This window comes from Pelobates fuscus, chromosome 3 (assembly GCF_036172605.1).
Source record: "Pelobates fuscus isolate aPelFus1 chromosome 3, aPelFus1.pri, whole genome shotgun sequence".
In the NCBI taxonomy this organism is placed as follows: Eukaryota; Metazoa; Chordata; class Amphibia; order Anura; family Pelobatidae; genus Pelobates; species Pelobates fuscus.
This window is the reverse complement of record NC_086319.1, coordinates 379,668,710-379,688,346: the sequence shown is the minus strand read 5'-3', so window position 1 is coordinate 379,688,346 and position 19,637 is coordinate 379,668,710. Positions and strand designations below refer to the sequence as shown.

The 19,637-nt window shown below is 38.4% G+C and overlaps 1 protein-coding gene across 10 annotated transcripts in view; it reads right to left on the bottom strand.

Annotated features, from left to right (window-relative positions):
• The window catches only part of NFIX (nuclear factor I X), a 170,707-nt gene that overhangs the window by 9,735 nt on the left and 141,335 nt on the right, over positions 1–19,637 (bottom strand). For 5 of the 10 annotated variants that reach the window (XM_063449549.1, XM_063449551.1, XM_063449553.1 and 2 more), the window contains 4 exons: positions 16,689–16,811; positions 15,701–15,879; positions 10,775–10,931; positions 5,401–5,489 (listed from right to left, as the gene is read on the bottom strand). In XM_063449549.1, the coding sequence (XP_063305619.1) occupies positions 5,401–5,489; positions 10,775–10,931; positions 15,701–15,879; positions 16,689–16,811 (548 nt within the window). The remainder of the gene's footprint in view (positions 1–5,400; positions 5,490–10,774; positions 10,932–15,700; positions 15,880–16,688; positions 16,812–19,637) is intronic. The other 5 variants (XM_063449554.1, XM_063449556.1, XM_063449555.1 and 2 more) reach the window with 3 other exon arrangements.

The window sequence follows — 19,637 nt, the reverse complement described above, 5'->3', positions numbered from 1 at the left end:
GATGTTAAAGGGTAAAAAGGCGCTCAGGAGCTGGGTTACTGTAATAAGATGTTACAGGGTAATAAGGCACTCAGGAACCAGGTTACTGTAATAAGATGTTACAGTGTAATAAGGCACTCAGGAGGCAGGTTACGGTAATAAGATGTTATAGGGTAATAAGACACTCAGGAGCCGGGTTACTGTAATAAGATGTTACAAGGTAATAAGGCGCTCAGGAGCTGAGTTACTGTAATAAGATGTTACAGGGTAATAAGCCACTCAGGAAGGAGGTTACTGTAATAAGATGTTACAGGGTAAAAAGGCGCTCAGGAGCTGGGTTACTGTAATAAGATGTTACAGGGTAATAAGGCACTCAGGAACCGGGTTACTGTAATAAGATGTTACAGGGTAATAAGGCACTCAGGAGGCAGGTTACGGTAATAAGATGTTATAGGGTAATAAGACACTCAGGAGCCGGGTTACTGTAATAAGATGTTACAAGGTAATAAGGCGCTCAGGAGCTGAGTTACTGTAATAAGATGTTACAGTGTAATAAGGCACTCAGGAGCCAGGTTACTGTAATAAGATGTTACAGGGTAATAAGGCACTCAGGAGCCGGGTTACTGTAATAAGACGTTATAGGGTAATAAGGCACTCAGGACCCGGGTTACAGGTAAAAAGGCACTCAGAAGCCGGGTTACTGTAATAAGATGTTACAGGGTAATAAGCCACTCAGGAAGGAGGTTACTGTAATAAGATGTTACAGGGTAATAAGGTACTCAGGAGCCGGGTTACTGTAATAAGATGTTACAGGGTAATAAGGCACTCAGGAGCCGGGTTACTGTAATAAGATGTTACAGGGTAATAAGGCACTCAGGAGCCGGGTTACTGTAATAAGATGTCACAGGGGTAATAAGGCACTCAGGAGCCGGGTTACTGTAATAAGATGTTACAGGGTAATAAGGCACTCAGGAGCCGGGTTACTGTAATAAGATGTTACAGGGTAATAAGACGCTCAGGAGCTGGGTTACTGTAATAAGATGTTACAGGGGTAATAAGGCACTCAGGAAGGAGGTTACTGTAATAAGATGTTACAGGGTAATAAGGTACTCAGGAGCCGGGTTACTGTAATAAGATGTTACAGGGTAATAAGGCACTCAGGAGCCGGGTTACTGTAATAAGATGTTACAGGGGTAATAAGGCACTCAGGAGCCGGGTTACTGTAATAAGATGTTACAGGGTAATAAGGCACTCAGGGGCCGGGTTACTGTAATAAGATGTTACAGGGTAATAAGGTACTCAGGAGCCGGGTTACTGTAATAAGATGTTACAGGGTAATAAGGCGCTCAGGAGCCGGGTTACTGTAATAAGATGTTACAGGGTAATCAGGCACTCAGGAGCCGGGTTACTGTAATAAGATGTTACGGGGTAATAAGGCACTCAGGAGCCGGGTTACTGTAATAAGATGTTACAGGGTAATAAGGTACTCAGGAGCCGGGTTACTGTAATAAGATGTTACAGGGTAATAAGGCGCTCAGGAGCCGGGTTACTGTAATAAGATGTTACAGGGTAATAAGGTACTCAGGAGCCGGGTTACTGTAATAAGATGTTACGGGGTAATAAGGCACTCAGGAGCCGGGTTACTGTAATAAGATGTTACAGGATAATGAGGCACTCAGGAGCCGGGTTACTGTAATAAGATGTTACAGGGTAATAAGGCACTCAGGAGCCGGGTTACTGTAATAAGATGTTACAGGGTAATAAGGCGCTCAGGAGCCGGGTTACTATAATAAGATGTTACAGGGGTAATAAGGCACTCAGGAGCCGGGTTACTGCAATAATATGTTATGGGGTAGAAAGGCACTCAGGAGTGCACTGCATCTTGAATATTTATATATTATGTAATATTATATATGTGTATGTTTAGGTTTCCTTTTTTATTTGTTTTCTTTTGCTTTATTTCAGACAGTGTCTGATATATTAGCATGCAAACAGAAATTATTCTGCAGATGGTTACTAGTAAGTTAACTGGTATTTGTATTAAAGGGACACTATAGTCACCAGAACAAATACAGCTTATTGAATTTGTTCTGGTGAGTAGAATCATTACTGTGAAGAAAAAGGGACCTCATCCGACCTTTTCTTCTATTTCTGTGTATTTTGTTTCATTTTTCTGCCTATAGTGGATTATTCGTTCGGCAGTTTGCAACTACCGAACCCCGACCTCCCTCCTGGCTTGTTGTGATCTAAAGCACCGGCAATTAAGTGTTCCCTGGGTGGCCGCTGTTCGTATAGCCGAACGCCACGTGGAAACGAAAACGGCGGCCATCTTGTTCGCACGAGGCGAGTCAGCGGGACTTGGTCGTCGAGTGTCTGGAACTAAAATCGGACACTCGACCGCACGAAGTACTGCTGAGAACTACCGAACGCCCGCTTCTCCTACTTACCGAACAGCCAGAAGAGCGGCATTCGGTAGTTATGTTCGTACGGACCAGGGGAACAATCGCTCCTATGAGCCAGGAGGGTATCTTCGGTATTTTGACCGCTTTCGCCTTTTTTCCCAATTGACCGACCACACACACTGAATTTGTGGAACTGTTTTGGGCAGGAGCCTCGTGTGTGGTCGGTAAAACAAGACTTCCACACTTTTTAAGAACCCCTGAACCGATCTGGGTGAAATTTGGATATGTTTACCTCCCAGATCGGGGCTATCAGGGGATATGTATTTTGTGGGGATACCTTGTGGGGAAAGGGGTGTTCCAACGTTTGGGTAAAATGTGTGCCCTCTGCCTGGAGATAATTGATTTACTCCTTAACTTATCTCACTATCTCCCAGGCAGAGGGAGGGCGTGTATTAAGAAAATACTGTACAGTGATTGGTGATATGTTTGTTTGTTTTGGGAGGTCCTCTTGCATGAGGATCCCCCATAAAAGCCAGCCTGTTTCAATAAAGCTTTAGTTCTGTTACACCCTTCATGAAGTCTTGGCTCATGTTTGGGGAAAGAATATTCTATCCACTGGGAAGGATTGTCTGGGAAGCTGTATTCATCTCTACCTCTGCAGGAGCTATAATCACTGATACTCAGCAGCTGGGAAAGGAACAGGAGACCGCAGCACCATCACCACTGCAGGTCTTAACAATTACCTTCAGGCTTTTTGCTGTAAACACGGTCTTTTCAGATATAATGCAGTGTTTACATTGCAGCCTAGTAATAACTTCACTGGCCACTCCTCAGATAGCTGTTAGAGATCCTTCCTGGGTCATGGCTGCCTAAAATGCATCCAAACATTCAGTGTCTCCTCCCTCTGCATGTAGACACTGAACTTTCCGTATAGAGATTCATTGATTCAATTCATCTCTATGAGAAGATGCTGATTGGCCAGGGCTGTGTTTGAATCATGCTGGCTCTGCCTCTGATCTGCCTCTTTGTCAGTCTCAGCCACTCAGCCAATCCTATGGGGAAGCATTGTGATTGGATCAGGCCACCACTTCTGATGATGTCAGCAGACAGCTTGTTTTTCTGAGGCCAACAGCATGCAGAGTTACAGCTTCAGGCCTGAATACAGTAAGATTTTGCTATATTTATGGAGGCATGAGGGGCGCAGGGGGGCTAGATGGTGGTTTTAACACTATAGGGTCAGGAATACAGGTTTGTGTTCCTGACCCTATAGTGATTCTTTAATGCAGCTTCGTAATAATGACAACAGAATAGATAAGACTAGTGTTTGATGTTGTCATGCCCATATACAATAGGTCAATTATACAATGCTATTGTACTATAAAGAGGATTAAAAAAAAATGGAAATCTATATTTCTTCGCCGAAACAAAACAGGGATACATGAGCTAACTTTTATTTTAAAATAAAAGTAAAAACGTGCAAAAATGGGTTGACTTAAACTTATTAGAGTAATCTAGTAAGTAAGCTATTGTGTATACCTAAAAAAATAAAATAAAAATATATATATATATTACATTTTTTATCAATTATTTATTCATCCTGTACAAAAATATTGGATGAGATCTAAATTCACATAGATTATAATATATCCCTTATGCAATATTTAAAAGAATACTCCAAGTACCATAAGCACTATGGAATGCTGTAGGTGTTAGGGTGCCAGTAGTGCCCTGATGCTCCGCAGTGTAAATAGTCAAACCAGTTTCTAACATGTAACATCTTATTTGGGATCTGCTGGGCGCCACTCACTTATTCCATTAAGAGCTGCATGGAGTTTCCATAAGCTCTCCTTTTCTAACCCTTCAGCTAAGCATTGAGCTAAGCCCTGCCCAGCCTAGCTTAGCTCAATGCAGAGAGCTTTTGGAACTCAGGTGACAGGTGTCAAGCACATCTCAGGTAAGTTGTCAAACCTTTAGCAAGTGATTGCAATACTTTTTGGGGTGGCAAGGGTGAGCACCAGGGCTCCATAACTACTACATAGTGAAGTAGTTGTTATGGTGTTTTGATTGTTCCTTTCAGTCAGTGTGGAAAGCATTAGCAGACAAATAGAAATGTCCTTAATAGATGTGAGAAAATTTTATAAAAATGGACAAACGCTCTGCTCTTATGGGTATTTGTAGGGATCCTTTATTGGGAGAGCAACTTCTTCTGTGTGTTAGTGAGGCTGATACCAACATATACAGCTACATTCAAAGTCATTTTATCATGTGAGAAGCCAAAGAAAAATATAAATTTTTCAAAACAAACAAAACTGGTACAAACATCCCAATGAATTGCATTACAGATTAGAAAGTGCTGTTTTACAGAGTAGCAACCACTGTGCTACCTTTAAGAATTGCATTACTGTTTGGAATATTTTCTGTGAGATTCTGGATACAGGTGCTACACATTACAGTTTGCTTACATATAGAGAGTGCTGTGTTACAGATTAGAAAATGCTGTCACAGATTAGAGTGCACTTTCTTGCAGATTACAGAATGCTGCATTACATATTAGAATAAAAAACACTTTGTTACAGATTAGAGAACTCTGTGATATATGTTTGGCATACTGGCATTACAGAACAGGGCTGTTATATCACACGACAAGAATACAACAACATAAAGTGCTTTGTTACAATTGAAAAGTACCATGTTACAGAGTATAGAGTGCTGTTTTACATACTACAGAGTGCTTCATTGCAGATTAGTAAACGCTAGATTACACATTAAGGAAAGCAGTGTTAAACAGTAAAGTGTCTTGTGTCACAGATTACTGAGTGCTGGGTTACAGATTAGATTTAAAGATTATAGTGTACTGCATTACAGGTTTGTGAGTGCTCTGATATATTCTAGAGTTTAGTTTGTTGTGTATTAGAGAGTTCTGTGTTGCAGTTTATGGAGTTATGTATTACAGTTAACACAGTGTCATGCTGCAGATTAGGTGTGCTCTGTTAGAGATTAGGGAAGAGTTCTGACTTACTTGAGACTGCTGGGGGAGGTTCAGAAAGTTGCTGTCTCGTGATCCAATTGTGACAAACCTGTTGGACCCGGCGGGAGGCGCTGAGAATGCTACACAACAACACACAACAGCAACACAACACAATGATGCAAAACAATGACATAACAGATTGACAAATATTGAGAACCGCACAATACAACAGCATGATAACATGCAATACAGAGACGCACATAACATCAAAATAACACGAAAGCAAATGAATGGCAGATGTAGCACATAATGTATAAAGTAACACACAATGATAGGTACAGAGTAACACACATACGCACATACATACACACAATAATAGAACAAATGGGGGAAAAGAAAGAGAGAAAGATATATAAGCAATCAAACACAAAACTAATACAACACATCTTTCTTCACAAACGCACATATCTAAACACACACTGGACACGCAAATATATATATATATCCTGCAGCAATATACACACTTTTGCTGCTATTGTTATATTGTATCTTCTAAAAGTCGTTAATAAATGGTACTATAGGAAAATGTAGTTGTGTGTGCACTAATCTGTCTTGGTGAGCAAAAATGTATTTGTTATTTTTATATACTAACTGTTATATCCACTTAATTCTAAATTTAGTAATTATTTTGTTGAGAATTGGAAAATGTGGGGGCGACAAAGTGAAAATAGATGTATTAAGCTATGCTCTAATGAGACCTTATTATATATTTGTACCATTTGGGGTAAATAGGCAGAACAGAAGAGTTAAGTAGCTTTTAACGGAGTATTGTAATTCTTGACATGAACCTAATGCATTGCCCAGCTGAAAACCTACTGCAAAATAGAGAGGCACATAATGAGTATTGCTCATCTACCTACTGCAGTGCCATGTCCAGTAATCAGGCGCCTATTGCAGTGCCCTACCCAAAATCTACTTGTTACAGTACCTAGCCCATTAACTAGGCATTTACTGCAGTGGAATACCCATTAAACAGGCACCAACAGCAATTTCCTGCCCAGCAACAGGACACTTAATGTAGTTTCATTCTCAATACACACTTTAGTACTGCAGTGCCCTGCTTATTAATCATATGCCTACAGCACCTTGCCCAATAACCAGGGACGTATTGCACAGCCCTTTCCAATAGCTACACTATTCAGCACCGAACCCAGTAACCAGGTACCTAATGCAGTGCCCTGTCAGTAACCAGTAATTTTTGTAGTGCCCTGTCTAGTAATCAGCTGCTTACTACAGTGGCTTGCCCAATCAACAGGCTCCTACTGCAGTGTCCTGTCCAATAACCACGTATATACATCTGTGCCCTGCCCAGGCACGTACTTCACTGTCCTGGCCTATAACAAGGGACTCACTACGGTCACCTGGCCAATAACAAGACAATTACTACAGTTACCTGGCCATTAACAAGCACTCACTACAGTCACCTGGCCAATAAAAAGGCAATTACTACAGTCACCTGGCCAATAACAAGGCAATCACTTGTTATTGGCTGCTACATCAGTGTCAAGCTAAATAGTCGGGGACCAATTGCAGAATCTACTGTAGTTACAATATTATGAATCAGACAACAACTGCAGTGCCCTGTCCAATTATCTGAAATGTGCAGTGCCTAATACCCAAGCATCTACTGCTGTGGACTGATCAATTACAAAGTTCTTACTGCATTAATTTGGCCAGTGACCAGAAACTAACTGCTGTGATGTTCCACAGAAGCCAGGCAAATACTATTGTGGTATGTGCTTGTATAGAAAAAAATAGTTATTATATGCAGCAATTTGCAAATAAAAATATTATTAAATACAGCCTGTTAATAGCCACTCCATTCTTTTTTTCCACTTAAGTGATATTTTATTTCATTTAGATAATACTTTGCGTTGTGCCTTTATGCAACTTTATGAAGTATTTGAACAATGCAGGATAATCTGGCAAAATAAAAGGTGTCCTTAGTAACTAGACACTTACTGGAGTGTGCTGGCCAATACCCGATTACCTACTGCAGTACTGTTGCCACTAACCATTCACATACTCCAATACCCTGCCCAATAACAGTGTGCCTACTGCAGTGCAATGGCCAATAACCAGTCAGTTTCTATCCTGCCTGGCCCAGCAACAAGCAGATGCTTACTACAATGGTCTGTCTAACAATCAGTCATCTAGAGCTGCACCATGGCCATGTAGCAACTACTGAAGTAATGGTGGCAATAACCAGACACTTACTCTAGAGCCCTGCCAAATAACCAGTTATTAACTGTTGTACTCACCTCCTGCAGTGCACTGCACAATAATTAGACATCTATAGCTTCTACCATGCCCAATATCCAGGCACTTATTGCAGTGTCTATTCTGCTGTAGTGCCCTTCAAAGCAACCAAGACTTTACTGCTAATAACCAGCTTCTATGGAGCCATGCCCAATTGCCAGATTCCTACCATACTGCCGGGCCCAGCAACCAGGGTCCTTTCAGTATTAAATGGGTATTTGTAATGTCCATGCTGATGCTTTTCCATCTTCTCATCTTAGTATTAGTTAGTTAACTGGGCAGGATAATGCTTTAAGCACATGATTTAAAAAACTACACCAAATTAAATTGAGTTTTTAGGGACACTATAGTCACCAGAACAACAACTGCAGCTTATTGTATTTGTTCTTGTGAGTATAATCAGTCCCATTCAGGCTTTTTGCAGTAAACACTATATTTTCAGACAAAAGGCAGTGTTTACGTTACAGCCTAGGGATACCTCCACTGGCCACTCCTCAGGTGGCTACTAGAGGTGCTTCCTGATGCAATGCTGCAAACTGTGCAGCACTGACATTCAGTGTCTTCACCCTCTGCATGGAGATGCTCAACTTTCTTCATGAGGAGATGCTAATTGGCCAAGGCTGGCTCTGCCTCCTTGATACATTAAACCAATCCATAGGATCCTATGGGAAAGCATTGTGATTGGTTGAGATCATAACTTCTAATGATGTCAGCCAAGCAGGTATATCAGGGGCAGAGCCAGCAGCAGCAGCCTGGAATAAAGATAACATTTTACTATATTCAGGGGGGCAAGATGGTGTTTTTAACAATATAGGGTCAGGAAAACATTTGTGTTCTTCACCCTATAGCATTTCTTTAAATATGAGTTTCTCAGTCCAATCATATTGTTGTGATGCACATTCAATGCAATATAGTTATATATATATATATATATATATATAGTTATATATATATATATATATATATATATATATATATATATATATATTGATAGCAAATGTATTGCTTGTTTTCAAGCTTTATGTGGTTAGGTGCCTAAGTGGATTGTCAAACAATGGTGTAAATCCCCTATTAGTGTACTGCATGGTCTGTAGTGCCCTTTTTTAAACACAGCGACCATTTCTAGGAATTTTGTTTAGTAAATGTCTTAAGCCTTCTGTTTGTATGTCTGATGTTCCAAATGTGTCAATGTGTAAAATGAATGCAGTTAGTTTCACCTCTGTAAATGTGTAATTCTTGGGACCGATTTTAACAGCTATTGTTTGAGTTTTTTTCAATTAGTCACCCGTAATAAAGGCCTCTATACATAATTTTTAGCTAGCACATCGATTTTAACCAGTGTGCTGGGGCCTCATGCCTTAAGGGAACTTGAGCTCTGTAATAGGTTGAATGCAGTGATTACGATGTTTTTTTTTTTATTTTATTGTTTTTTGTGGTTATCATTAATATTAGGGATTCACTTTTTGCGAACATTCAGAACTACCAAGTCAATTTAGTTAGAAGATAGCATTCCTCTCAGGCAAGGCTGCAATAAAATGAAAAATACAAAAATTCAAGCGTGCTTTGTTCCAAAAAATGTTTAGAGAACCACTCGTCTAGCAAAAACCTTAGATATTTCTCATGTAATGGGAGGAACTTTCCTATTTGTAGTATTGTGTCTTTTCAGTGGAATGCTTGTTACACATAAGCTCTAGAATCCACATCCTTAATTATGCTACAAACTGCATTCAAATCAAATTTATAATAGTGTGTATAATGTATAATTTATAATCTGTACCAAGATGGATTACTCAATCATAAATTATACTTACTTTAGAGAGAAATTCATTTAATTTAATTTATGATAATATGTGCACTGGCACAAAATGGCCTCACCTGACACAACATTTCCTTAAAGATTTTTGCTGTTGAGGTAATAGATTGTCAGCTCTTCTTGTGTTATGGGGCTTAAATTATATTGTTGCTGGAATTGCATGCTATAATGTAAAATAACTGTTGCTCACACTAGTTGACTGGCTTACTGTAACACAGGGCTTCCTTGGTGACTGTGTCACCCTGAATGAAATAAAAATGCCTAATAAGTTACAGAGAAGGGCTGCTTTAACATACTTGTATACATTTAATTAAAAGAAAATATCTATCAGAACTGAACTAGAAGGATTTCAGATTAGATTTTCTCTCTTTTTAATTTGCCCTATATATTAACATAACTTTTGGTTGACCATTAATCAAGTTTCAAGTATAAAATTGGCTTTATTTCACACCACAAATTGCAATGTAAAGGGCTTCATCTCATAAAATGCACGAGCAATGGTCACTAAGAACATGAATTAGTATGTTAGGTGCATGCTGTGAAGTTTTGATGGACATAATGATTTACATATGATCTCTCCTACTATCACCTTTTTCATAAATACAGTGGCATGATAATATGCTGTTACATTTAAGCCTGCTCTACCACAAAGCCTATGCATCTCTGTACAGTTCCATTTTGCCATCTAGCTCAGATGAGGTGGACATGCGTTTGTTTCCCTTTGAAAAGTTACTCAGTTTTAATGCATTCCACCATGCATCAATGTATCTGAATTAGCAATAATCAACTAAGTGTTTTCTTTAGTCTCCCTATGATGTCTAAAAAAAAACTAATTTTTGATAGCTACTTGACATTAATTTACTATTTCTGCAGCCTCACTATAATTTTACCTTTTCTCCCAAACTATTCCTCCTTCTTATGCTTCACTCTCAGTGTCCGTTCTCTTGTTCCCACTCACTCAGATTGAGAACAGAGTCTATACATAGTGGACAATCATGAGGAAAAGTTTTAAAAAGTAGATTAGTCTGCTGGAATATTTCATTGATTCACATGGTACTTCATTTTTAAAATGTTGTCCTAGAATTGCCCTTTAAACATATATGCCCTTTTGAATTTCTAAACTTGATGTTTCCTTACTAACTTCACACTTAATCTTCTTCCCTGCCACTCTTTCTCCTCATCTTATTTTACTTTCACTCTCTGTCTCTCTCAGATATCACATGCTAAGGGCAAATTAATAAACGGGTTTAAACTATTTTGCTTGGGAGTGTTGGGGTGATTAATGTCACTTACAGGGCGATGCTGGTGCGGACAGTCCTCCTTCAGGGACAGAGCTGTTGCTGGTGACAGGTTTTGTGTCTGGCAGGGGAAGGGGGACAGGCCTGGCCACGGGTGCTGGGGGTGGCAGCAAAAAGGAACCCGACATTTTCCCTTGGGCCCCGCTGCTGGGCTGCAGATAACATAAATAACAAAACGAGAGTAAACGGAGCCCGGTCATACCCTAACCCTTCCTTTGACCGAAAATAGCGGGAAGCCTGAAGAGGCACGGATGACAAAAATAATGGGAAAATTAAATTTGAAAAAATTACAGAAATGTTTTAAATTTAATTAAATTTTGAATTATAGTTCATAAAATATTTGCAAATGATGAATAATATAATAGTGATAAAAATAATTAAAACCAAATATGACTCATAAAAAGCGAATTACATAAAATGTTGTACGGAAATTTTTGTTTATATGTAGTATAAATATAAATAATAATGTATATGCTTTACTAGAAAATAATGGATTTAAAAAAAAAAAATGATATCAATATATACCAAAAAAAACAACTAAAAATAATATAAAACAAACATTAATGAGAAAAAGTACATTATTGGCAAAATGATATAAAATATATAGAAAAATTTAAAAAAATAATAATAATGAAAATGAAAATATAGCAGCTGTAGATTCCATGTATTTGAGGGGTATGTGGACAGAAGAGCTGACAATCTAATACGGTAGAATGTTGTTATTTTGAGATTTATTTTACTTAAGAATTGTTAACGTTTGTAACAGAAATAGATATAAGTAGTCACAATATAGATAAATGGCCAAATGTCATGATGGGTATTTTTAAGGGACCTGGTAACACCTCTGACAATACAGCTTCATAAAATGTACTATTCTCTTGCAATTTGCTGTATTTAATTGTGAGTTTAAGGACTATATTTGTGATGCCAAATAGTCAGCACTTGTATACACATTGTGATGAGAGAAGAAAATAAATAATACAGCACACTATACATCTTAAAATTATTAATATATCACGCCTGTGCTTATGGTTTAGTGCAGGGCTGTCCAACCTGCGGCCCCCAGATGTTGCTGAACTACAACTCCCATGATTCCTTGGCTATCTGTTTCATTGAAAGACTCATGGGAGTTGTAGTTTAGCAACATCTGGGGGGCCGCAGGTTGGACAGGCCTGGTTTAGTGTTTTCGCCCAACCTGTGACAGCAGTCTCATTCAGGCAAGGTCAATCTCTCCTTTTGATCCAGTACGTTAAAAAAAAATTCCGTCAACATGAACTGCTTGTATGTAGTCTATGCCCATAATGCTGCACTGTGATATGGGTTGGTATTTTATAAATATATTAACAATAATCTAAGCATGTTTATATTTCTCTGTACACTCTGTACCCGTGACGGCTAGTCTGGGCACTGCAGATAACTTTGAACTACCCTTTTCCATTGCTCAGCAAGTCTGGTGTTTAAAAACTAATCATATCATATCTAGATACCTGGCAAATGTTTAAGTAGTTTACAAATATCCGAAGTGCCAGGGTTAGCAATGAATGTATTATGCAATGACTATGCGCTGTAAACCTTGCATACTTGAATGATAAAACATTTCAATATTTAACTTCAAGGTATTTGGATGGTTATATGTGTGACCTATCCATTTTTATTCACCATGTGCAAATTTGGAATGCAGAGCTTTACACTTTAAATGTGTATTAGCGCTAATACTGCATATGTGTATGTGCAATAAAGAATGCACTACATGCGATTATTATTAGAGATGTGTCACTTTTGGTGTCACAGATTAACCATGCAAGTCTGAGATTCATGTTCAAGACACCTATAAGTCAGATGACGGCTGATAAGGGCTAAATTACAAGTGAAACAACTAAGCTCTTTCTGGTGTCTGTTCTCTATGTATTCATGTACAGTGTTATAATTTGTACAATCTCTATTCCATTTCTATATATGTATTAATTAATTCTGTCTCTAGCTGCTGATGTACTTGCTTGTACTGTAGTTCTATTTGTTTTAATATAAGCTACATAGTTCACCTCCATATCACAGTTTTAACATATTTCATGTTCAGTATACAGAGTGCCTCTATTATCAAGGGAGAGCTGGAACAGTTCTGAGGCACAGTGCTCTATTTGGAGCAATCACCACATTGCATTTTCTGCTGACTGCTTCAAATTAGAATTTTGCTTTGGAATTTCTACTTGCATGTTACTGTAAAAATGGCCTATAATGTGAGCAAAATGTCACTGAGGAGTACCAACGAATGGTCTGGTATATTCACTAAACAGAGAGTTCTGATGACTTGGCACTTGAACAGCCCATTTAGAAAGAAATGTTCAATTCATTTGGGATTATGGACTAGACTCAACATACTACTATTTGCTGTTTAATGTGTTATCATTTTGTGTGCTTTAATGCCTATTATGTGCCACTCTTTTGATTTAAACTGACATACTATACACAATTTATCAATCTTACAAATTTAGAAGCAAGGGGTAAATCGATATTCAACAAATTTACAGGACAAATGACAAATCACAGCATAAATTATAATGTTATTATGGTATACCAATAAGACTGAAAATATAAAGTTAATTTTATCTAATAAATGTAAAAAAATAAATTAGTAATAATAAAATACTGTAAAATAAATTTTGTGGGTTTGGGTAGCAATCTAAAGTATTTGGTAAAACAGCACTCCACAATCTTGAGATGTTGGGGTACCAGCCACAGGCTGCATATTTTGTTTCTCACTGCAGCCTCTTAATTGGTGTGTTTATTTATAAAGATCATCAACATTTCCTGCACATTAATTAGGCTATTACATAATATAACTATAAAGTAGTCCTTTCACCTTGCATGGTGTTGTGTATTTAATGTACATGTAGATGGTGATTAAAAGTGAAATAGGCTGTTAGAAGATGACAATCTGTGAGCCAGATACCGAATCAAACTAAGACTAATCTGACTCTGAGACAAAACCTGAGACTTTCATTGTTTCTTTGCTTCCTTACTATGTAGTAAAGTTAACAGAACAAACAAAGTATCAGAAATTCAGAACACCACTGCGTCTACCTGGCTCACAGATTTACAGTAAACTAATATAATAACTAAGAAGTTTGAGTCTTTCTTAGCACCAAAGCCAGCACCAACGTGTAAATGTGTAGTTTGCAAAAGCCGATAGGTTTGGGGCAGAAAGTACCCTGGCCCCAGTCTGTCTGTACAGTTTGACTTCTTATTGTAGCAGTTTGTAAAAATACAATTCTGCAACTATATACCTGCCCACTGAATCAGTTATATCAAGGAAGACATTTTGCTTCCTTCTTTGCCATTTATGACATGCCCATTCATGACAGGCAATTGACAGACACATGCTACACAGGTCCATACCTTCCCCTGAGCTGCAGATACATGCTTGCATTGTGAATCAGTGTCTAAAGAAATTGCTGAGGATAGCCCTGTTCACAAAACTGTGAACACTGCTTTGAATAGACTGATGGAAGCCACACTATTATTATTATTATTTTATTATTTATATAGCGCCAGCAAAATTCCCTAGCGCTGTACAATGGGATAAATGTAGTGTTGGCCAGTTACGCTCACATTAAATGAGTGGAATTGTGAGTGAGGGCTGAACTAATTATCCCACTAACACCCGCTACGGTGTTTTTTTGGGATAAGATATTGCCCTTGGAGACTAGAAAGAATGGCCCCTGATTGGTGTAGCAGCCTGTTCCTGCTCTAAAATGGATATATCTGCTTGTTCTGCTAACAGTTGATTAGCACAAGTTTCATATACTTTAAAGGTGTAGGTTTTTTGTTTTATATTTAGTTTATGCTTATAATTCATTATATTTCCAAATGTGTTATTACATTATCTGTATAATTCATTAAAATCATTGTAACCTTGATCACTAGTGTGCCCCTTTAATTACTACATAAATATAACATTACTTGATGTCAATTTTATCTCAATGGCACTGTCAACGTTTGGGAACTTTGCAGAGTTTGCAAAAATGTTTGCATTCTGGTGGGGGGGGGGGGGGCAGACAAAGGTGATTTCTACTTACCTTAACCTGTGCCTTGCAGGCGCCGCCATCGTCTCCCAGTGAGTCGTCTTCAACTCCTGGAGTTTCAGTGCCAGAAGCCGATGCCACTGATGACCTCTTGCGCATGCATTGAGAGCACAGCACTGAGGTCTATGGGGGAGCCCTGCAGCCATTACTAGTGATCCGGGGGATACTTCTTGATAGTAAAAGCTTCACCCAGTGTCTAGAAGTGTCAGACAAGTAAATATACAGAGACAGAGTAGTCCCTACTTTGTCTTATTATATCTCTTGACTGGGTTGGAATTTCTGTGAAATCCCAACACAGGCAATATGGGTATTTTATGAAGATTCTATCTTTATAAAATACTCATATGTTCATATTTATATATTTTTATACCAGTATGCTAATGGCATAGCAAAAAATGTCAATTAAATTGTATTCCCTGTAATGTGAAACCATGCCATATTTGGCCTAACATCAGTCCTTTAAGTAATATAAATGGTAAAACAAAATTATAAAACACTTATTATGTTTTAAGAATTTTAAGACGGTTAGGAATAATGGTTCACTTAAGATTAATTAAATCAATTTTGTATTTTAAGAGTAAATGTATTTATATGTATCGACGTTTCTACAAAAAATACAAAGCAAAAAATTTATATTCTTTGTTTAAAAAAAAAAAAAGTAAATAAACTTTTTTATGTCCGGAGTATTGATAGAAAAATTAAATTAAAAAAAATATATATTTATTAATAAATCCAGTTCATAATTAGATGTCATTCTTTGGCTGCCTAGTTTGAGAGGACATAACTAAAATACATTATTTCCCCACGCCCCACTGGTTTGCCCAAAAAGAGGTACTCACCTGTCCTGCCCCCTGCCCAGTGGTGTCAGAGCAGACAAACTGAACAAATTCTTTGAGGGAGTCCTGGCTATGATGATGATGATGGTAACGTATTGTTGGGTGGGTGAAGTAAGGGCTGGACTGCTGGATGATGGACGTTGAGGGAAAGTGTAAAGCAGACGCAGATGCCCGTGGGCTCCCTGAAAGGAAAAAACAGATCATTGGAGCACACAGTGCTGGTGACTGAGACTATATGGTAATTGCTGAACTATGTTTACATTACAGGTAACAGAAAGTAAATAATTAAAATAGTCACAAGCAAGCACATTAGGCATTCACACAAAGCCATTTAGGACCATTGTCTCCAGACCTCTTAAGTAGATTAATGCCCATTGAACATATTGGCATTGTTAGAACACTGATGCCTGATGTACATAATTATAATTATGAAGAACATATATGCACTATTTTCAAATATTTTTAACAGTATGAGGATGCTAAATCCAGAAGCTACCAAAGATACGGTCAAAATTGGTTATCTTGTGCCCCATGCTGCTTGGAAAGTTGGCTGTACATGTGACTTCATTGTAGGGAAGTGCTTCTACTGGAGCTTTTCTGAAGTGAAAATTCAAGAACTGGGCTCTAGCTGTGGCAGCTTTACTGTTAGCGAATGAGAGTTAGAGGAGTCATTTTAGGATGCTCTTACCTAAAGTGATATATGCCTTAAAGCCTTAAAAAAAATCAACCTGTTTTGGAAACCAGAACAGATCACTTGTTCATGTTATCTGTGTGCTTAATTATGTTTACAAGTGGCTTTTAACATTTCATCTGTGATATGTTGTACCCCTAAAAAAAAGGTCCAATTAAATTCAACACTATCGTGGGAACAATATTTGGATAGGGTTTGGATATTAATACATTTTGGCCGTAGGAGAAACTGACTCATTTGACAAGCTATCATTTCCAGCTCTCCCTTACGTTCTCTGTGCATCAGTGGCCCAGGACTTACCTGGTCTCACTCCGGCCAGCACAGGTAGGGGGTGATGTGTGAATGCCATGCGCGAGGAACTCGTCTGGGAGGACAGGGCACTGCAAAAATCTAGCTTGCCTGGCTTCTTAAGAGACCCAGGTCCTAGGAAATAATAGAAGAAAAGGTAAACTAGGGTGATCCAGTCCCAACCACAAGATAACAAAGACAGGTGGGAGTGAAGGGTTTATCTATCTCACCCACTACAGAGTGACACAAACTCTAATGAGCAATGTAACGTGCAGACTGTCCACTTCACACCTGGTGACGTACACACGAGGGAGTTATGAGGCACTTAGATTGACCATTTCACTTCTGGGTGTTACAGGCACAAGGGAGTTAAGCGACATGGAGACTGTCCATCTCACTGACAGGTGACAAAAACAACTATGGGACACACATATTGTCCATCCCACTCTCAGCTGACATACATGAGGAAATTATGAGGTACAGAGACTTTCCATCTCACTGTCGGGTGACACAGGCATGATTAATTATGAGACATGTAATCTATCCATATCACTGCCAGGTGACATAAACATAAAATCTCACTGCTGGATGACAGACATGAGAGAACAAAATGGCATAAAATTAAATCCACCAGTTAGAATTGTGAAAATTGGTAAAAATGTCATATATATATATGGCAACAAAAAGAAAATATATGAAACAAACATAGTAAATATTGGAGTAAAGCACACAGGGGCCAAGTATAAAAAGTATGAAAATATCATTAAAGCATAAGGCAAGTTAAACTATCATCTAGAAATAGATTTGATATAGTAAACATCTTCACAGTTTTAGTGTATTATTTATTGCATACTGTATATGCTGTACTGCTAGAGATTATAGATTGCAGAATTAGCCAATGAACAAACCCCCAAATGGAGTTCAAGAGTTAGTAAATGATCTTTCATAGGTGCAAACGTTATGGACACAGGGTAAAATAGTTCATTATGGTAGAACTGATACATTGTATGATTGTACATTTTAACTAAGATAGCTAACACAACTGAAGTGTCTCCTGGGGAAAACTTGCAGTTGAGCAAAGCAAAATCACACTTGTCTCTGAAAAACCAACTGAGCAGTGATCAACATCCCATAAGTCCCTAACCAACCTGGAAAATATTCTTCCATTACTCTCTATCTATAATAGGACTTATCTTCCCATGACTCCTTACTAACATAGCTAATTATCCTCCAATGACTCCTTACTAACACTGCTAATTATCTTCCAATGACTTATTACTAGCACAGGCAGTTATCTTCCAATGGCTCCATAGTAACACAGCCAATTATCTTCCAGTTACTCCTTACTAACACTGCGAATTATCCTCCAATGACTCCCTACTAACACAGGTATTTATCTTTCAATGACTACTTACTAACACTGCTAATAATCTTCCAATTACTTCCTACTAGCACAGGCAGTTATCTTCCAATGGCTCCCTACTAACATTGCTAACTATCTTCCAATGGCTCTCTACTAACACTACCAATTATCTTCCAATGACTCCCTACTAACACTGCTAGTTATCCTCCTATGACTCCCTACTAACAGTGCTAATTATCTTCCAATGACTCCCTACTAACACAGGCAGTTATCTTTCAATGACTCCTTACTAACACTGCTAATTATCTTCCAATGACTCCCTACTAACACTGCTAATTATCTTACAATGGCTCCCTACTAACACTGCTAATTATCCTCCAATGACTCCCTACTAACACTGCTAATTATCTTCCAATGGCTCCCTACTAACACTGCTAATTATCTTCCAATGGCTCCCTACTAACAGTGCTAATTATCTTCCAATGGCTCCCTACTAACACTGCTAATTATCCTCCAATGGCTCCCTACTAACACTGCTAATTATCCTCAAATTACTCCCTACTAACACTGCTAATTATCTTCCAATGGCTCCCTACTAACACTGCTAATTATTCTCCAATGACTCCCTACTAACACTGCTAATTATCCTCCAATTACTCCCTACTAACACTGCTAGTTATCCTCCAATGACTCCCTACTAACACTGCTAATTATTTTCCAATGGCTTCCTACTAACACAGAGAGTTATCTTCCAATGACTCCCTACTAACATTGCTAATTATATTCCAATGGCTCCCTAGTCACACAGCCAATTATCTTCCAGTTACTCCTTACTAACACTTAATTATCTTCCAGTGGCTCCCTACTAACACTGCCAATTATCCTCCAATGACTCCCTACTAACACTGCCAATTATCTTCCAATGGCTCCCTACTAACACTGCTAATTATCTTCCAATTACTCCCTACTAACACTGCTAATTATCTTCCAATGACTCCCTACTAACACTGCTAATTATCTTCCAATGACTCCCTACTAACACTGCTAATTATCTTCCAATGGCTCCCTACTAACACTGCTAATTATCCTCCAATTACCCCCTACTAACACTGCTAATTATCCTCCAATGACTCCCTACGAACACTGCTAATTATCTTCCAATGGCTCCCTACTAACATTGCTAGTTATCTTCCAATGACTCTGTACTAACACTGCTAATTATCTTTCAATGGCTCCCTACTAACACAGGCAGTTATCTTCCAATGACTCCCTACTAACACTGCTAATTATCTTCCAATGGCTCCCTACTAACACTGCTAATTATCCTCTAATGACTCCCTACTAACACTGCTAATTCTCCTCCATTTACTCCCTACTAACACTGCTAATTATCCTCCAATTACTCCCTACTAACACTGCTAGTTATCCTCCAATGACTCCCTACTAACACTGCCAATTATCTTCCAATGGCTCCCTACTAACACTGCTAATTATCTTCCAATTACTCCCTACTAACATTGCTAATTATATTCCAATGGCTCCCTACTAACACTGCTAATTATCCTCCAATTACTCCCTACTAACACTGCTAGTAATCC